This window comes from Heterodontus francisci, chromosome 2 (assembly GCF_036365525.1).
Source record: "Heterodontus francisci isolate sHetFra1 chromosome 2, sHetFra1.hap1, whole genome shotgun sequence".
In the NCBI taxonomy this organism is placed as follows: domain Eukaryota; kingdom Metazoa; phylum Chordata; class Chondrichthyes; order Heterodontiformes; family Heterodontidae; genus Heterodontus; species Heterodontus francisci.
Window position 1 is genome coordinate 137,531,145 of NC_090372.1, and position 17,584 is coordinate 137,548,728.

Here is a 17,584-nt window from a genome sequence, read left to right on the forward strand (position 1 = left end):
AAATTAGCACAATTTGTGTCCAGACTGCTGATTGCAACCAAAGCAAAACCTCATGGCCCAAGTGTTTAAGTAGGACACACACACTGATTGGTTTGCCATCCAAATGAAGAGGGTAATAGGGAAGCCTATTTTCATTGGTCAAGAAGTTGTTAACTAAAGGGCATAATTTGAAGAGCATCACCAAAGGATTGAACTGACTTTTAGAAAATTTACTTCTGATGTTGGAGGGTTGTTAGGACACAGGATGCCCGAACAGAAACAACGGTGAAGGGAGAATCAATAATAGCCTTGAATCAGAGGTGGATAAACATTCAAAAAGAATGTTAAGCAATATGGGGAAAGGACAGGGAAGTAGAACCAAGTGGATAAATCTTAATAGAGCTGATAGAAGCATAATTGGCCAAATTGCCACCTCCTGTGCTGTAAAATATTATATTGCTATAATTCTATGCTCATGTGACTCAGCATAATTTCTTACTTTCCTGTCTTTAACTAAACTTTACCAAGCATTTACATAAAGTAGAACAGATGTTCTTTTACTCATCACAATATCCCTTTGAACTCCATACATGAATCTAGCAACAATTTAGATTTGTATTTAATTTTTTGGGTTTTTGCAGTAGAAACCTACCTGTAAAGTCAGGCCTGATACATTAACTCTTTTTCTCTCGCCACAGATGCTGCCAGTCCTGCTGAGTATTTCCAACTTCTTCTGTTTTGATTTCAGAGTTCCAGCATCTGCTTATTTTGCTTTTGTATAAATTAGACAAGTTCTTTTTCTTAAGTAATTAATATTGATTCTAAAAGAGATGGATAATCTTATTTTTTAAAAATAAGGGAATATACAGTAAGTGAGGAAATTTGTACGTGTTCTTGGATTATGGATTGTCTAAAATGTTTTATCTTGAATTCAATGTAACTGAATTCATTACAAATGATATTAGTTATTGAATTCAGTAATAGTGATTTAATATAGCTCCAGTGTAAAGGTTGAACTTTATAAAGCAAAATTGATATATTAGCACTGTTAGTAACCAAATTCATAATACTACATGCTCAGCAGATTCAGGAAATTAAGTTGATAGATGTTGGAACATATGGTGGATGTGAGAAAGTCACAAGGGTTCAATCTACAGACACTGACAAATAGCAACATTGTGGTTAGTTTTATTATTTCAACTTTAAAAGACCAAAATGTATGCAAGCTCTGAGCACATAAAAATAAAAAATACTTGAGGAATGATCACGTGGGTGTGCTATTGGAGGGTGTCTTGAGATTATAAAAAAAAACGGGGCGGCACAGTGGTGCAGTGGTTAGCACCGCAGCCTCATAGCTCCAGCGACCCAGGTTCAGTTCTGGGTCCTGCCTGTGTGGAGTTTGCAAGTTCTCCCTGTGACCACATGGGTTTCCGCCGGGTGCTCCGGTTTCCTCCCACAGCCAAAGACTTGCAGGTTGATAGGTAAATTGGCCATTGTAAATTGCCCCTAGTGTAGGTAGGTGGTAGGAGAATGGTGGGGATGTGGTAGGGAACATGGGATTAATGTAGGATTAGTATAAATGGGTGGTTGTTCGTTGGCATAGACTCAGTGGGCCGAAGGGTCTGTTTCAGTGCTGTATCTCTAAATAAAATAAATTTTAAAAAAATAAATAAAACATAATGTGGGGAAAATGCTCCAAAAGTTGCCAAGAGGGAAACATCAAGATTCATAAGAGAAATGCTCTGTAAGCTGCCTGAAATTACATAATACTGCAGGGTATTTACAGCACAGAAATAGGCCATTCGGCCCAATGGGTTGCTTACATTCCACATGAATCTCCTCCCACCTTACTTCATCTAATCCCATCAACATATTCGTCTATTCCTTTTTTCCTCATTTATATATCTTCTTCCCCTTAAATGCATCTATGCTATCATCTCAACTATCCTTGTGGTAGCAAGTTCCACATTCTTGACACTCTCTGGGTAAAGAGGTTTCTCTTGAATTCCCTATTGGATTTATTAGTGACTATCTTATATTTATGGCCTCTAGTTTTGGTCTCGCCAACAAGTGGAAAGATCTTACCTAAGTCTACTCTATCAAAACTTTTGATACTCTTAAAGACCTCGATCAGGTCACCCTTCAATCTCTTTTTTTCTAGAGAAATTAGCATTAGCCTGTTCAATCGTTTCTGATAGGTATAAGCTCAGTTCTGGTATCAATTTAGTAAATCTTTTTTGCACCTTCACCAGTGCCTCTATATCCTTCTTTTAATATTGTTACGAAGTGGTGAGAAAGGGGTGTAGGGGTTCTAGGGGTGCCTTTGCCTGGTTTAACCATAACAGGGTTTAATTCTTTAAAACACCATGTTTTTAACTCCCCCTCAGTGAATCCTTGTTCACCCTTTCCAATTCTTAGGCAAAGAAATCAGACAGGTTTTCTTAGATTTAAACAAAAAAGGTGGAAGTTTATTAATCTTACACACTAATTCGGGTAAGGGCTACGAATACGCGACGCGACCACGCTAGCATGCATATGCGATAAACACACACGCAGATAGAGACAGAAAAAGTAGAAAAGAATGAAGGGGAAACGTTTGAGGCAATGGATGGATTGTAGTTACAGTCCTTTGATTTTGATGTTGAGTCTTTGGTTGCCGGTAAGTCTTGCTGCTCATTGGGGCCCAGTGCACGCTTTAAAAACATCTGTTTCGATGTTTTAGTCTTTTCTCTCTTGAGGTTTACGTGTCTTCAATGGGTCTGGAGGCTTGTGAGAAAGTGAGAGAGAGAGAGAGCCAGGAGAGAGGATTTCTTGTTCCAGCTTCAGTTGCAATCTGCCGTCTGTTCAAACTGACCTGTGAGCACAATTCAAAACTCCAAGTTGGCCAGCAGGCTAATCATGTGATTAACTGGTTTAACCACTCCTGCGTTTGTGGATTTCAAAGCTCTCGGTGGGGAAGCGGGTGTAGTGCTATCTCTTACCCCGACAAGATGTGGGTCACCATCGTCAGCCCAATCTCTGTTAATTGAATCAGTGAGCAATTCTTTTGTCTCTCCAAGCACTGTCTCTTCGTATGCAATTTTTTTTCCAGCCAAGTGTCTGGTGATCTCTTTTTAAACAAGTTATTTCTTCACTCCAGCAACAGTTTAAAATTAATGTTCATATGACGAAATTAATACGCCTCATTCTTGGCAGGTGGGGGTCTTCATGACAGCTTCACACCCAGCAGAATGGAATGCAATTTTTTTTTTAAAGAGCATTTCATTAAAAGGGACTAGAGTACAGGAAAAGTACAGGAAAAAACATATGCATCTCTCTCATTCATTCAGAAATCCTAACAGTTGTTACAGTCTGTCTTTTCTTGGTAGCAGTGCTGTTTTAAACTACCCTTTTTGGCAGCCCAATAAACATGTGTTTTTTGGGGAAATTTTTCAGTTTGCGCATTTCTGTGACTGCCGAGAGTTTCTTTGTTCTTGTTGAGGTTTGTAGGGCAGGGTTAGATTTAATTAGCCCTACATTAGAGTTCTGCTCAGGGGTGGCAACAGTGGACAGTTCTGCTCTGAACTCACTTTCAGTGCTTTGATGAGTTATGCAAGGGCTTTTCACCTTAGGGGATGGTTGGTTCCCTTTTCTCCTGACCGTGGGGGGATAATTCTTTGCTAATCTTCCCTTTGTCCCCTGGGACACTCCTGCTTGCAGGTATTTGCCCAGATTCTACTATACTCCCTGAGGCACCTCGACTAGGTGAGGCATCATCCTCACGATTTCTCCGCAATCGAGGACTTTCTTTATCTCTGCAGGTTCCTGTAAATGCTGTTGGCCACTCTGGTGGGGTGTTTCTATTGTGTGCATTTACATAGGAGGATGTGGGGTCTAACTTTTCAAATACTTTGGGTTTCGCTGACCAGACAGGAGGGGTTTTCATCCGGGATTCCTCACGACTTCCTTTAACCTGCCCTCTTTGTCCCTTTTTCCGCTTTATTTTCTAACCTTTTGCCGGCCTTGTTCCTGCCTTTCTCCTTTTGTTCTCGGCAGGGGTTCCTTATAGTTCACCAGCCCTCTGCTGGAGGGTCCTCCAAACACTGATAGAGGACTTAGGGGTGCAGGTTTCATTGTAGGTTGGGGTTTCCCCTCAACCTGGCACATGTGGCAACTCCTGCAGTACTACACCACATCTTTGTGGAGTTCTGGCCAGTCAAACCGCTGTCTTATGCGGGCTTTGGTTTTTCGTTTACCGACATGTACAGCCACTGTAGTCTCGTGGGCCCTTCTTAATGTTTCTCTCTGGTACCTCTGCGGCACCACTAACTGGTGAACCACTGTCCATTCCCTGCCCTCAGGTCTGTGAGGAGAACTCCATTTGCTCATCAGTACCTCATTCTTTAAATAGTAGAGGTCAGGGACTCCCTCTGCTTCAATTTCAGACTGGGCAGCCTGTGCTATCTCTCTCAGTACTGGAGTCGGCTCACTGAGCCTCAGCTAGGGAAGATTCATTTAATTCATTCCTTGGGTCTTCTAACTTTCCAAAGGAAGTCTTAGACAGACCTCATGGTCATCTGCCTGCAGTGCTAATTTGAGTCTCCTCTAGGGGAGCTGGTTTGCTCTTGGCCTGATTCATTACACATTTAGGAAAACTGCAGGGGACCGTCTCCTGCCACTGCCTTGTCTCTCTGACCTCCTGCAGTCTCTCTTTCACTACTGGGGAAGCTACCACCTTCATTCCCACCAAATCATTACCTAGGAGCAGGTCAACCCCGTCCACAGGCAAACTAGGGACAATCCCTACGGTCACCGGTCCCAAAACTAGGTCATACTCCAAATGCACCCTGTGTAAAAGTACAGCCATATAATGCCCTCCAATACCATTCATCATCATTCTGGTGTTTACTGCACTTTCTGGGGTAAAGGTCAGGCCTTTTCCCAGTAAAAGGGATCTAGTGGCTGCTGTGTCCCTGAAAATTACTATGGCCTTGCTTGCCCCACTCAAGGGGTATGGGGTTACTTTCCCTTCAGACACAAAACCCTGATAACCTTTAGAAATCCTATTAAATTTTCCTGCACTTGCAGCAGTAGAGTTCTGGGCCTCACTCTTACTGCAGTTAAAGCCACAGCTTGTTCTGCTGTGCTTTCCATCAGAGTCCCTTCTCTGTCACTGAGCGGGTGTGTCCTGATTAACCCTACAGGTTTCCCCTTTATTTTCCAGCAATCAGCTCTTAAATGCCCTACTTTATAACAATGGAAGCACACAAGTCTCTGGGTCTCACTCCTACTTACAGCACCTTCCTTTTCGGCTGGAGGATTACCCCCTGTGTCTCCTGCTTTTCTTTCTCTCCCAGGACTGCTTAGGTTTCTATCACCTTCCCACCCATTGTCCTTTTCAGATTTGTTGGGGTGACTAGGAAAGGTTTTACCCTGGGAAATGACTTATAGATGAGATCAAACTCATCAGCCATGACTGCGGCTTGCCGGGCTCTATGAACCTTCTGCTCCTCTACATGTGTCTTTAGGGAAAGTGGGAGAGAGTTTTTAAATTCCTCAAGAAAAATTACTTCCCTGAGATTTTCATAGATGAGCTGCACTTTAAGAGCCCTCAGCCACTGGTCAAAAACCAGCTGCTTATTTCTCTCAAACTCCAGGTAAGTTTGATCAGCTTGCTTCTTGAGCGTTCTAAACATTTGGCAATAGGCATCTGGTACTAACTCATATACCCCGAGGATAGCATTTTTTGTCAGCTCATAATTGGATGAACTCTCAACTGGCAACATGGAATAAACCTCATGGGCTTTTCCGGTTAGCTTGCTTTGTAGCAGGAGAGTCCAAGCCTCAGCCAGCCACTTTAACTGCCTTGCCAACTTTTCAAAAGACACATAAAACGCTTCCACATCTCCCTCATTGAATTTGGGGATCAGTTGTGAAAGTTTTAACAATTCTGTACCCAGCCCTGAATTACACTCCTCCATATCGGCCATGCTTTCACAGGGGTTACTTTGTCACCCCCTAGTTAACTCAAGCCGCCTTAGCTCTCTCTCTTCGCATTACTTCTGGAAGGGTCTTTCTCTCTCTCTCCTCTCTCTCTTTTTCTTCACGTTCCATCTGGAAGGCTCCTTCTTTCTCTCTCTCCTGTCTCTCTCATTCTTTTTCTCTTCCCTGACGTTCAAGTTTCCTCTGTTCCAACTGTATCTTTGCGAGCAATACCCTGCCGGAGTCTATTTTTATCCCTGTTGCTGCTTCTTCAGATTCAAGGGAAAAATGGTTGCCCACTACTCTTCGGAATTCAGACTTTCTAGCCTTGGCCCAGATAGTGTTCCCACACTGCTCAGCCATTTTCTTCAACTCCTCCACAGACAGTGCTTTTAAGTTATCCCAAGTTACTTCACCCTATCTTGGGGAGTTACTGGTTTCAGTCGCAGACATGTTAGTATTCTGGCACACACAACCACAAGAAAACCTGTATTGAAATCTTTTTCTCATTTTGTTTGGGATCAATTTGACTTCCCACTTCCAATTTCCTCGTTTGTCTGAGGGTCAAATTCAGGACGCTGACCCCCAAATTTCTGTTACGAGCAGGTCAGAAAGGGGTCTAGGGGTTCCCTCTCAGCCTTTGCCTGGTTTAACCATAACAGGGTTTAATTCTTAAAAACACATTTTTAGCTACCCCTCAGTGAATCCTTGTTCATCGCTTTCCAATTGTAAGGCAAAGAAATCAGACAGGTTTTTTTAGATTTAAACAAGAAAGGTGGAAGTTTATTAATCTTAAACTCTAATTCAGGTAAGGACTACGAATACGCGACGCGACCATGCTAGCATGCACATGCGATAAACACACATGCAGATAGAGACAGAAAAAGTAGAAAAGAATGAAGGGGAAAAGTTTGAGGCAATGGATGGATTGTAGTTACAGTCCTTTGAGTTTGATGTTGAGTTTTTGGTTGCCGGTAAGTCTTGCTGTTCATTGGGGCCCAGTGCACATTTTAATTGTTTCGATGTTTTAGTCTTTTCTCTCTTGAGGTTTACGTGTCTTCAGTGGGTCCGGAGGCTTGTGAGAAAGTGAGAGACAGCCAGCCAGGAGAGAGGATTTCTTGTTCCAGCTTCAGCTGCAATCTGTCATCTGTTCAAACTCCTGTGAGCACAATTCAAAACTCCAGACTGGCCAGCAGGCTAGTCATGTGACTAACTGATTTAACGACTCCTGTGTTTGTGGATTTCAAAACTCTCAGTGAGCAGCTGGGGGGGGGGGGGGGGGGGGGGGGTGGTGGCGGTGTAGTGCTGACTCTTACCCCGACGAGATGAGGATCACCATTGCCCAGCCCAATCTCTGTTAATTGAATCAGTGAGAAATTATTTTGTCTCTCCAAGCACTGTCTCTTAGTATGCAAATGTATTTCCAGCCAAGTGTCTGGTGATCTCTTTTTAAACAAGTAATTTCTTCACTCCAGCAACAGTTTAAAATTAATGTTCATATGATGAAATTAATATGCCTCATTCTTGGCAGGTGGGGATCTTCATGACAATATCAAGACCAGAACTGTTGATAGCACTTCAAGTGTGGTTTAACCAAGGTTATATACAAGTTTAATACAACTTCTCAGTTATATCACTCTAGAAATGAACCCCAGCACTTTGTTTTTTTTCATGGTGTTATTAACCTGCATTGGTAATCTTAATAATTTGTTTATCTATACCCCTATATACCTCTGCTCCTCTACCCCATTCAAACACTAAGGACTGGATTTACATTGAGGAGTCGAGAACCCAACATGGGGGCTAGTTCCAGGTCCCGACCCCGCACGGTGTGGTTTAGACACACCCAGCAAATTTTGAACGGGGGAGGCAATTAAAGGCCAGGGAGCAGGCTTGCCTTCCAATCAGGGATAGCTGGTGGTCTCCTAATACTGGAGGGCCAATGTGAGACCCTCCAGCACTCAGATTGGCCTCCCCACCACCCAAATGAGAAGTGCCGATCTGAAGATAGAGAAAGAGGGAGAAGGCCAGTTAAGTTTTCTTTTATTTTTAAAATGGCCACAGCTGTCTGGTGATGACCCTAGAGGGGCAACCCCTCCAGTGGAGAGCCAACAGCTGCAGCTGTGGATCAGCAGTTATTACTGATGCGGGATGGGGTGGGGGGGGGGGGGGGTCTCCGTGTAAACAATCGCAGCCCACCCCCATTCCTTCCCTGAGCCCACCACTTTGGCTTAGCATGGTCCAGCTACTGTGGGCTGCTGCATTATCAACTGGAAATCCCAGTAAGTACAGGAACGGGGCCTCAATAGGCCCAGTAATTCAATTAATTTGCAGATAATTGGCTACCCACCACTTGCTAATGGGCAGCCGATCTGACCATGACCCAGCATCTTTGAAAACGGCTCAGAGTCGGGATCGTGGCAGAGAACCAGCATGACAACTGGCAGTGCCAAATCGCAGGCCTGCCTGCCTCCAATCCAACCCCACCCTGATTGGAAAATTCAGCCCTTCTCTTCCAAGGAGTATATGATCTCCTGATTCTTTCTACCAAAATTTACCAACTCACACTTATCTACATTGAGGTTCATTTGCCAATTGCAGTCTCATTCTGCAAATCTTTGAACGTCGTCTTGTATTTTGTTGCAGTATTTCCCGAGTCCAAATGGTGGCAGATGGTGGAATTTGAATTCAAATTAATATAAAAAAACAGTAATTAAAAACAAGTTAGTCTAGTGGTGACCATGAAACCATTGTCGCTTGTTGTAAAAACCTTTCTGATACACTAATGTCCTTTAAGGAAGGAAATCTGCCATCCTTACCTGGTCTGGCCTACATGTGACTCCAGACCCACAGCAATGTGGTTGACTCTTAAATGTCCTCTGAAATGGCCTCGCAAGTCACTCAGTTGTATCAAACCACTGCAAAGTCTAAGAAAAGGAATGAAACCAGACGAACCACCGGGCATCGACCAAGGCAACGGTAATGACAACGGCAAACCCAGCCCTGTGGACTCTGCAAAGTCCTCCTTACTAACATCTGGAGGCTGTCCCACAGACTAGTCAAGCAACAGCCTGACATAGTCATACTCACGGAATCATACCCTGCAGACAATGTCCCATACACCGCCATCACCATCCCTGGGTATTTCCTGTCCCACTGACAGGACAGACTCACCAGAGGTGGGGGTGCAGTGGTGTACAGTTGGGAGGGAGTCACCCTGGGAGTACTCAGCATTGACTCTGGACCCCATGAAGTCTCATGACATAACATCAAACATGGGCAAGAAAACCAAGATTACCAACTACTGCCCCCTCCTCAGCTGATGAATCAGTGTTTCTCTATGTTGAACACCAATTGGAAGAAGCACTGAGGGTAGCAAGGACACAAGATGTACTCTAGGTAGGGGACTCCAACGTCCAACACCAAGAGTGGCTCGGTAGCACCACTACTGACCGAGCCCTAAAGGACATAGCTGCTAGAATGTGTCTCCAGCAGGGGTGAGGGAACCACCAAGAGGGAAAAACTTACTTGACCTCATCCTTACCAATCTACCTGTCGTAGATGCATCTGTCCATGACAGTATTGGTACTGTCCTTGTGGAGACAAAGTCCCATCTTCACAATGAGGGTTACCCACCGTGTTGTTTTGCACTACCATCGGGCTAAATGGGAGAGATTTCAAGCAGATCTGGCACCTCAAAATTGGACATCCATGAGGCGCTGTGGGCCATCAGCAGCAGCAGAATTGTATTCAAACACAATCTGTAGCCTTATGGCCCGGCATATCCCCCACTCTATCATTACCATCAAGCTGGGGACCAACCCTGGTTCAATGAAAAATGTAGGAGGGCATGTCAGGAGCAGCACCAGGCATATCTAAAAATGAGGTATCAGCCTGGTGAAGCTACAACTCAGGACTACTTGCGTGCCAAATAGTGGAAGCAGCATACAATAGACAGGGCTAAGCGATCCCACAACTAACAGATCAGATCTAAGCTCTGCAGTCCTGCCACATCCAGTCGTGAATGGTGGTGGACAATTAAACAGCTGACAGTAGGAGGTGGTTCCACAAATATCCCCATCCGCAATGATGGGGGAGCCCTGCATTTCAGTGCAAAAGACAAGGCTGAAACATTTGCATCCATCTTCAGCCGGAAGTGCACAGTGGATGATCCATCTCGGCCTCCTCCTGAGGTCCAAAGCATCACAGATGCCAGTCTTCAGCCAATCGGATTCACTCCACATGATATCAAGAAACGGCTGAAGGCACTGGATACTGCAAAGGCTGTGAGCCCTGACAACAGTCCGGCAATAGTACAGAAGACTTGTGCTCCAGAACTAGCCATGCCCCTAGCCAAGCTGTTCCAGTACAGCGACAACACTGGCATCTGCCCAGCAATGTGGAAAATTGCCCAGGTATATACTGTAAATCAAAAGCAGGACAAATCCAATCCAGTCCCATCAGTCTACTCCTGATCATCATCAAAGTGATGGAAGGGGTTATCGATAATGCTATTAAGTGGCACTTGCTAAGCAATAAGCTGCTCACTGACGCTCAGTTTGGGTTTTGCCATCATCACTTCGCCCCTGACCTCATTACAGCCTTCGTCCAAACATGGACAACAGAGCTAAACTCCAGACTTGAACTGAGAGTGACTGCCCTTGACATCAAGGCGGTATTTGACCCAATATGGCATCAAGGAGCCCTAGTAAAACTGGAGTCAATGGGAATCAGGGGGAAAACTATCCACTGGTTGGAGTCATACCTAGCGCAAAGGAAGGTGGTTGTGGTTGTTGGAGGTCAATTATCTCAGTCCCAGGCCATCAGTGCAGGAGTTCCTCAGGGTAGTGTCCTCGGCCCAACCATCTTCAACTGCTCTAGCAATGACCTTCCCTCCATCATAAGGTCAGATTTGGGGATGTTCACTGCTGATTGCACAATGTTCAGCATTCGCGACTCCTCAGATACTGAAGTTGCCCATGTCCAGATGCAGCAAGACCTGGGCAACATCCAGGCTTGGGCTGATAAGTGGCAAGTAACATTCTCAACAAGCAAGTTCCAGGCAATGACCATCACAAACAAGAGAGAATCTAACCGTCTCCCCTTGACGTTCAATGGCATTACCATCACTGTATCCCCCACTATCAACATCCTGGGGATTACCATTGACCAGAGACTTAACTGGACCAGCCAGATAAATTTTGTAGCTGCAAGAGCAGGTCAGAGGCTGGGAATTCTGTGGCGAGTAACTCACCAAAGCCTGTCCACCATCTACAAGACACAAGTCAGAAGTGTGATGGAATACTCTGCACTTGCCTGGATTGGTGCAGCTCCAACAACACTCAAGAAGCTTGACAGCCTCCTGGACAAAGCAGTCCATTTGATTGGCACCCCATCCCCCATCATCAACATTCACTCCCTCTACCACTGATGCACAGTGGCAGCAATGTGTACCATCTACAAGATGCACTGCAGCAACTCACCAAGGCTCCTTCGACAGTACCTGCCAAACTCGCGATCTCAACCACCTATAAGGATAAGGTCAGCAGATGCATGGGAACACCCACCACTTGCTAGTTTCTCTCCAAGCCACACACCATTCTGACTTGGAACTATATCGCCGTTCCTTCACTGTCGCTGAGTTAAAATCCTTCAACTCATTCCCACTAGCACAGTTGGTGTACCTGCACCCCAAAGACTGCAGCAGTTCAAAAAGGCAGCTCACCACCACCTTCGCAAGTGCAATTTGGGATGGGCAATAAATGCTGGCCGAGCCAGTGATGCCCACATCCCCTAAACAAATAAAAAAAAATTTATGGAAATGATGAACAAATGATCCTAGCACTGATCGCTGTGGAACGCACCTCTTCACACCTTTGCCAGTCTGAGTAACTACCTTAAACCTCTACTCTCTGTGTTCTGTTTTGTAGCCAACTTGCTATTCATTCTGCTATGTGTCCCCTTACTCCAAATGTTTTGACCTTATTCATGGATCTATTATGTGGTACCTTTATCAAAGACCTTTTGAAAATCGAAATATATTACATCTACTTCATTTCCCTGATCAGCCCTTTCAGTTACTTCTTCAAAGATTTCAGTAACATTGGTGAAGCATGCCCTTTCCTTTTGAAATCCATACTGACTATACTTGAATATATTTCAGTTTCTGGGCGTGGGGTACTTTATGCTCTCCCGCGTCACGTGGGGAGGCGGGACAGCAGTTAATTGGACCCGGTTGGGGGACCCCATCACCTTCCCGACTCCACCCAAATGAAGTCCGGGGATTGGCCTTTCCACCCCACTGCCAATTGAGTTCCTTAAGTGGGCACTTAATGCCCAATTAAGGGCCTCATCCCACTGCCGCCAGTATTAATTCAGCGTCAGGCGGGCCTGACACTGCACAGGGAGCATGTCAAGCAAACCCGTGCAGGTTGCTTGCCAGCTCCTGGGTTGTGTGTGGGTGGGGGGGGGGGGGGGGTCCCTCGTTAAAAGGCACTTAGTGCTTGATGAAGAGACCTGGCATCATGAGGGGGGCAATCCGAGAGCCAACTCCCTGCCCTTGCTGCCAACGCCCCCTACAGCCCCTTCCCCTACAAACCCTACCCCAAGAAACCCTCCTGCCCTGACTTAGCTGTGGCTGGGGTCCAGCACCTCCGGTGAGTTCAGTACCTGCACCAGCCACTGCCTCCGCGGTGGCATTGTTCAATGTAAGAGATGCCGGCCTCTGGTTGGCCGACAGCTCTCAACAGGCGGGACCTCCATCAGCGGGGTCCTTAATCCTGTTGAAGGACCATCACTGTCCACCTTAAGTGCCTTATTGACACAGAATCCGGATGGCCATCCCCAGAGAAGGTGATGCAGGGCTCTCGCCGGCGCTTTAGCCAATGGTCGAGACCCCCGCCACCAAGATAAAATTCCCATCTAGATGTTCATTCTATTACATCTTTCCTCCAACTGACATTAAACTAATTGCTCTATAACTCCCTGGACTTGTTCTATCTCACTTTTTAAATAGAGGAATCACATTAGCTGTCCCAGTCCTCAGACATTATTCCCTTTTCTACTGAACTTTTATATGTATATGAAATAGTGCTTCTGCTATCTCATCCCAAACTTTTTAATTTGCGTAGATGTGTTCTCAAAACATAGTTTAACTTACACAAAATGGAATAGTAGTTGTACTAAATGCTGGGAAGCAGCAGACGAGCAAAGCTGGTCAAACTAATACCGACTCTGCTATTCAATAAGATCATAGCTGCTCTTCTATCTAAACTGTGCCTTCCCGCATTATCCCTATATCCTTTAATTCCGTTAGTACCCAAAAGTCTATTGATCTCTGTCTAGGGGGCTGGTAAAATTCAGCCCATTCTCTCACTTGCCCCTTGATAATTTGACCAGAAAGGGTTACCTCACTCATTAAGTGAATTGTGGGTATGCTACATGAGGGTGGGTGAAATAAAGACAAATTTAATCCAAACCAGGATTGTAAAGCATTTTGATGAGCTGATTCAGATTTCATTATCTTCTAGACCTAAAACTGAGCAGTAAACCCTAGATAATTCCAAAGTGAGAAGTAATGTGAGAGTGTTAAGGTTTCATCTGGTTCCTTGGCATATACTTGTTGGGATATGCAGAAACTAGTGTTCTTATAACAATTTGTTTGAAAAAATGTAATGCATACACTGGCTAAACTTCGTAACATTCAAAACTTCAATAAAGTATTCAATCAGCCAAAGCATCTGCGATGCATACCTTAAGTCTTCAATTTCTTCTCTGGTCTACAGGCATTTTATGCCCAATATTTGCATAATCTAACCATTACTTTATTCTGTCCTTTCTCTTTTCATCCTTGGACCATAGGTTTTAGACCTTCACTAGATTCCTAAAAGGATTACGTGCTGTGTTACATTTCCAAAATAGCAACCTTGATTTTGAGGCTTTACACATATCGGCAAAGTTGTGCCTCAATTAAATTTCAAAGTGGTATTAGGCAATATCGAACAAATGCAGGTAGAGTTGAGGTACCGATCAGCCATGATCTAATTCAATTGACGAGCAGGCTCAAGGGGTTGAATGGCTTATTCCAGTTCCTGTGTTCTTAAAATGCCTAAGAACCTGTCATTTGCCAGGATAGTTACTCTGGTTGGGACTTCAAAATGCAATGTTTTCAAATAGGGGTAACTTAAAAACATGTTGTTCTGCAATATTGTTAACACAGCTTTGCAGTATTTCACGAAAGGAAAATGCATTCAATTTCTGTGATAGCACTACACTTAGAAGACAAACTGTAGCAGGATTTGAGTGAGAAGAAATACATTTAATCTTCTACTCTGCTCAGCTCCTGAACAGGGAGAAGTCACTGCAGGAGAGAGTAAAAATCAGATTGGGCAAGATGCTGCTATTGCCTGTCACATCAGCTTCTTATGAGTAGCTGAACAAGGAAGGCTTCAGATTTTGCCGCTGACTCCCCCCCCCAAGGAGTTCTCACGTTTATTCAGTAGCATTTGTTGAACATTTCTCACTTCAGTTTTTGCTGAGGAGGCACTGGAAAATGCTGGAATAAAGAAAGCTGTCTGAACAAAATGAAGGTAAAAATTGCATTTCACAACACATATATATTCAAAGCATTACTGAATACACTGGAGGCTGAATTGATTAATTTGTTGTAAATTAGCAAGCATTTACCACTCTATTCAAATTATTATTGTACAGTGATACCTAACTATAGATGATAGGTTTTCTTTCTCAATCAGATTAGTGGTCTCTTAATGCAGGTTGAAGTCCAAGACATTAACATGCAATAGGAAGTGTTTATTGGGAGGTCACTAAAAGCAAATGTCCTGATAGCCTGCAATCTATTTTTGTTAGTAATCATTAAATAATATACATCCTTGGCAACACAGAGAAGTGAAATCCAAAGGAACCTTCTTCACTGACCAATCAAGAGAAAATTAAACAAAAGCCAAAGTAAAAGTAGCTGGAAAATTATTTTTAAAAATGCTCACCGTGGCTAGCTCATCAAACTTGCCAAAGAGTTCGTTTAAAAGCTTGACTAATTCCTGTGCTGTGCACTGCGATGCCAGACTGGTGAAGCCCACAATATCCGCAAACAAGATGCTGGGGGAGGAGAAAAATCAAATGTGAGTCCTGTTTTTCCAAATAGCTGCAAGTAAAATCTAGGCATGACAGTGAAGATCTTATGTAGTGCCAACAGGAATGTTCAAAGCCGACTGCAAAAATGAATTTCAATCAAACAGTTCTTTCATAATATGGAGATCAGATCAGGGGGTTAATTTCTGTCTTGTGTGCAAGTTCATCAATGTTATAGCATTGAGAAAGGGGGTAGGTGCTCACAACATCTAGTCTCATTTCCTTTTGTGCATCACACATTTTTCCGGTGGGCCAGTTGAAGGAAGCGCCATCGACCTGCATCTTTCACTGGTCTTTAGCTGGGTTCACACCGATCCAACGATATAAATGAATGGTCAGGATTGTTGGATGCTGAGCTGCATGGAGAATCTTAAAGTGGTGGTAAGAAGATTTAATCAGTGCTTTTAAGCCATTTATGGTTCCTTTTTTTGTGTTTTTTTCTTTTGGCACTTAGGTTTTCAATAAACCTTTGTTGAAACAATTGTTTAAATTTATTTTTTCCCCTGCACCATTTTTGCCACCAATGTGTTTCCCATTGGGAATCCCTTGTCTGAGTACTCTCAGTACTTTTCCATTGTGGTCTCATTAACAAGTGTTCTTACTCACTTCAAACTGATTGACCCCAGTAGATGAAAGTCAGGTACCATACTACTTTTGTGCAGTTATATTCCAAATGTCACTTGTTTTAAGCACAAAAAGTCAAAAATAATGGGACACAAATTGCATATTGTGTTTAACTGAAATGATATCTGCAAACAGCACAAACTGCATAAAGTTCATTTTGCTTAAGATCAGCTCATTTAATTTATGGAGTTGACAGAAAATTTTATTAACCTGTTTGGTAACATGTTAGATTAACAAATACTCTCATTTTGTTGCAGATTATATATTTTCATATTATAAACAGGAATGTTGCCGTGCACGTTGCTGATATCCCAGAGGAAACAAATGACATGGCCAGACATTTCTTCACCAATGATAATACTTGCTGTTATTAAATTTATGTCAATAAAACTTGTATTTTAAAATCATTCCTCAAACCTGTCAATGGAGTCTTTGCAATTAAAAAAGACTAGCCTGTATTCTATCCAAAGCCAAATAAAATGTTTTACTTTCCAACTGAAGTTCACATTTTAACCATTAAGCATGTGTTCAGTGCCCACTGAATACAAGGAAAGTTGTTGAATCACATCATCCTCACTCTTAACATAACTGGTGTCAAAACAGTTCTGCTCCACAGAATTGGATTTGATTTTTGAAATGTCTAATTCTAACAGTTACTTTTCCTCAAATCATATATGTAAATGTGTAACTCACTTACAATTGTCATTTACCTAATGTGAATATGATTTTCTCATTTGTAATGTTTTTGGCGACCTCACCTTCACAATGCTACTTCTTCCACTCAGAGAAATAAAGTAGTATGGTAGAAATGTCGTCATAAGAAATTAAAAGTCTAGAGAGAAATCTCACAACCCACAGAAAAGTAACTAGATTCAAAGGAAATGTGTCAAAGTTGTCAGCTTAAATAACATTTTTGAAATCAGTTTAAATTATCTGTGGTAATGAATAGTTTTACAATGGAAAAAATACAAACAAGTCCTTTGATTTGTTTACTTATAAACAAGTGTTCAAAAAATCCTCAGTCTTGTAATGGACATACATTGGTCAGAGGATATCAACTGGTCCTTCCAGTTTACATGCACCATCAACCCATCCGTTCAGTCGCATAGTATCCAGGGGGAGGCAAGAAAGAGAAAAAAACTTCGACCAAGTTAGGAAAAAAGCTCTGGGAAATTTTTCTCTGCTCCCTGAAGGCAACCAAACAAGTCCAGGAGACTTTACTAACAGATACACAAATGACTCCTGTCCTTGCCCACCTTCTACAAGGCAAGATATCTTCCACTTGCAGGAATTCATCCAGCTCCCTTTCAAAAGCCTGCATTAAATCCAAGCTAACTGCAAATTTATTCCAGATGTTAATCTTCTCTTCAAAAAGTTCCAACTCCTGAACATCAGCAAAGTTAAGGACTCCTAGTGACTGTTCACAGTATTGATAAAGATCATGATGAGAAATAAACACACCACAGTTCCCTTTGGGGCTGTGCCAGTAACCATAACCTACGTAGTGCTGCTACAATTAATATGCATTCTCTGCGCTTGTGTGAATGCAACCAATTAATTAACTTAAACTGTGTGAAAGGAGACTTAATTCTATAAATCCTTTGCAACTTTTAGGATCTGATGCTTATCATTTGTGACTAACTTAAAGTGGTGTATCTCATTTGCACAGCTGTAATTTACTATATTTACAGAAATGATTCTAATCCTGATACATGATAACTATGGAGAAAATGGATGCCTTAATCACACTGTAACGGAAAGAGATGCCACTGTCAAATACTAAATTAACCTACTTAATACATATACTCTGGCTATTTTGCCTAACATTCTGTTAATAAAAATATGGAAGTTTTATTTCAATTGTCATGCT

The 17,584-nt window shown here is 42.9% G+C and overlaps 1 protein-coding gene across 1 annotated transcript in view; it reads right to left on the reverse strand.

The window, feature by feature from the left end:
* The window catches only part of LOC137380783 (adenylate cyclase type 1-like), a 430,168-nt gene that overhangs the window by 370,134 nt on the left and 42,450 nt on the right, over positions 1–17,584 (reverse strand). Inside the window, exon 4 of the mRNA XM_068053137.1 lies at positions 14,946–15,057. Coding sequence (XP_067909238.1) covers positions 14,946–15,057 — 112 coding nt within the window. The remainder of the gene's footprint in view (positions 1–14,945; positions 15,058–17,584) is intronic.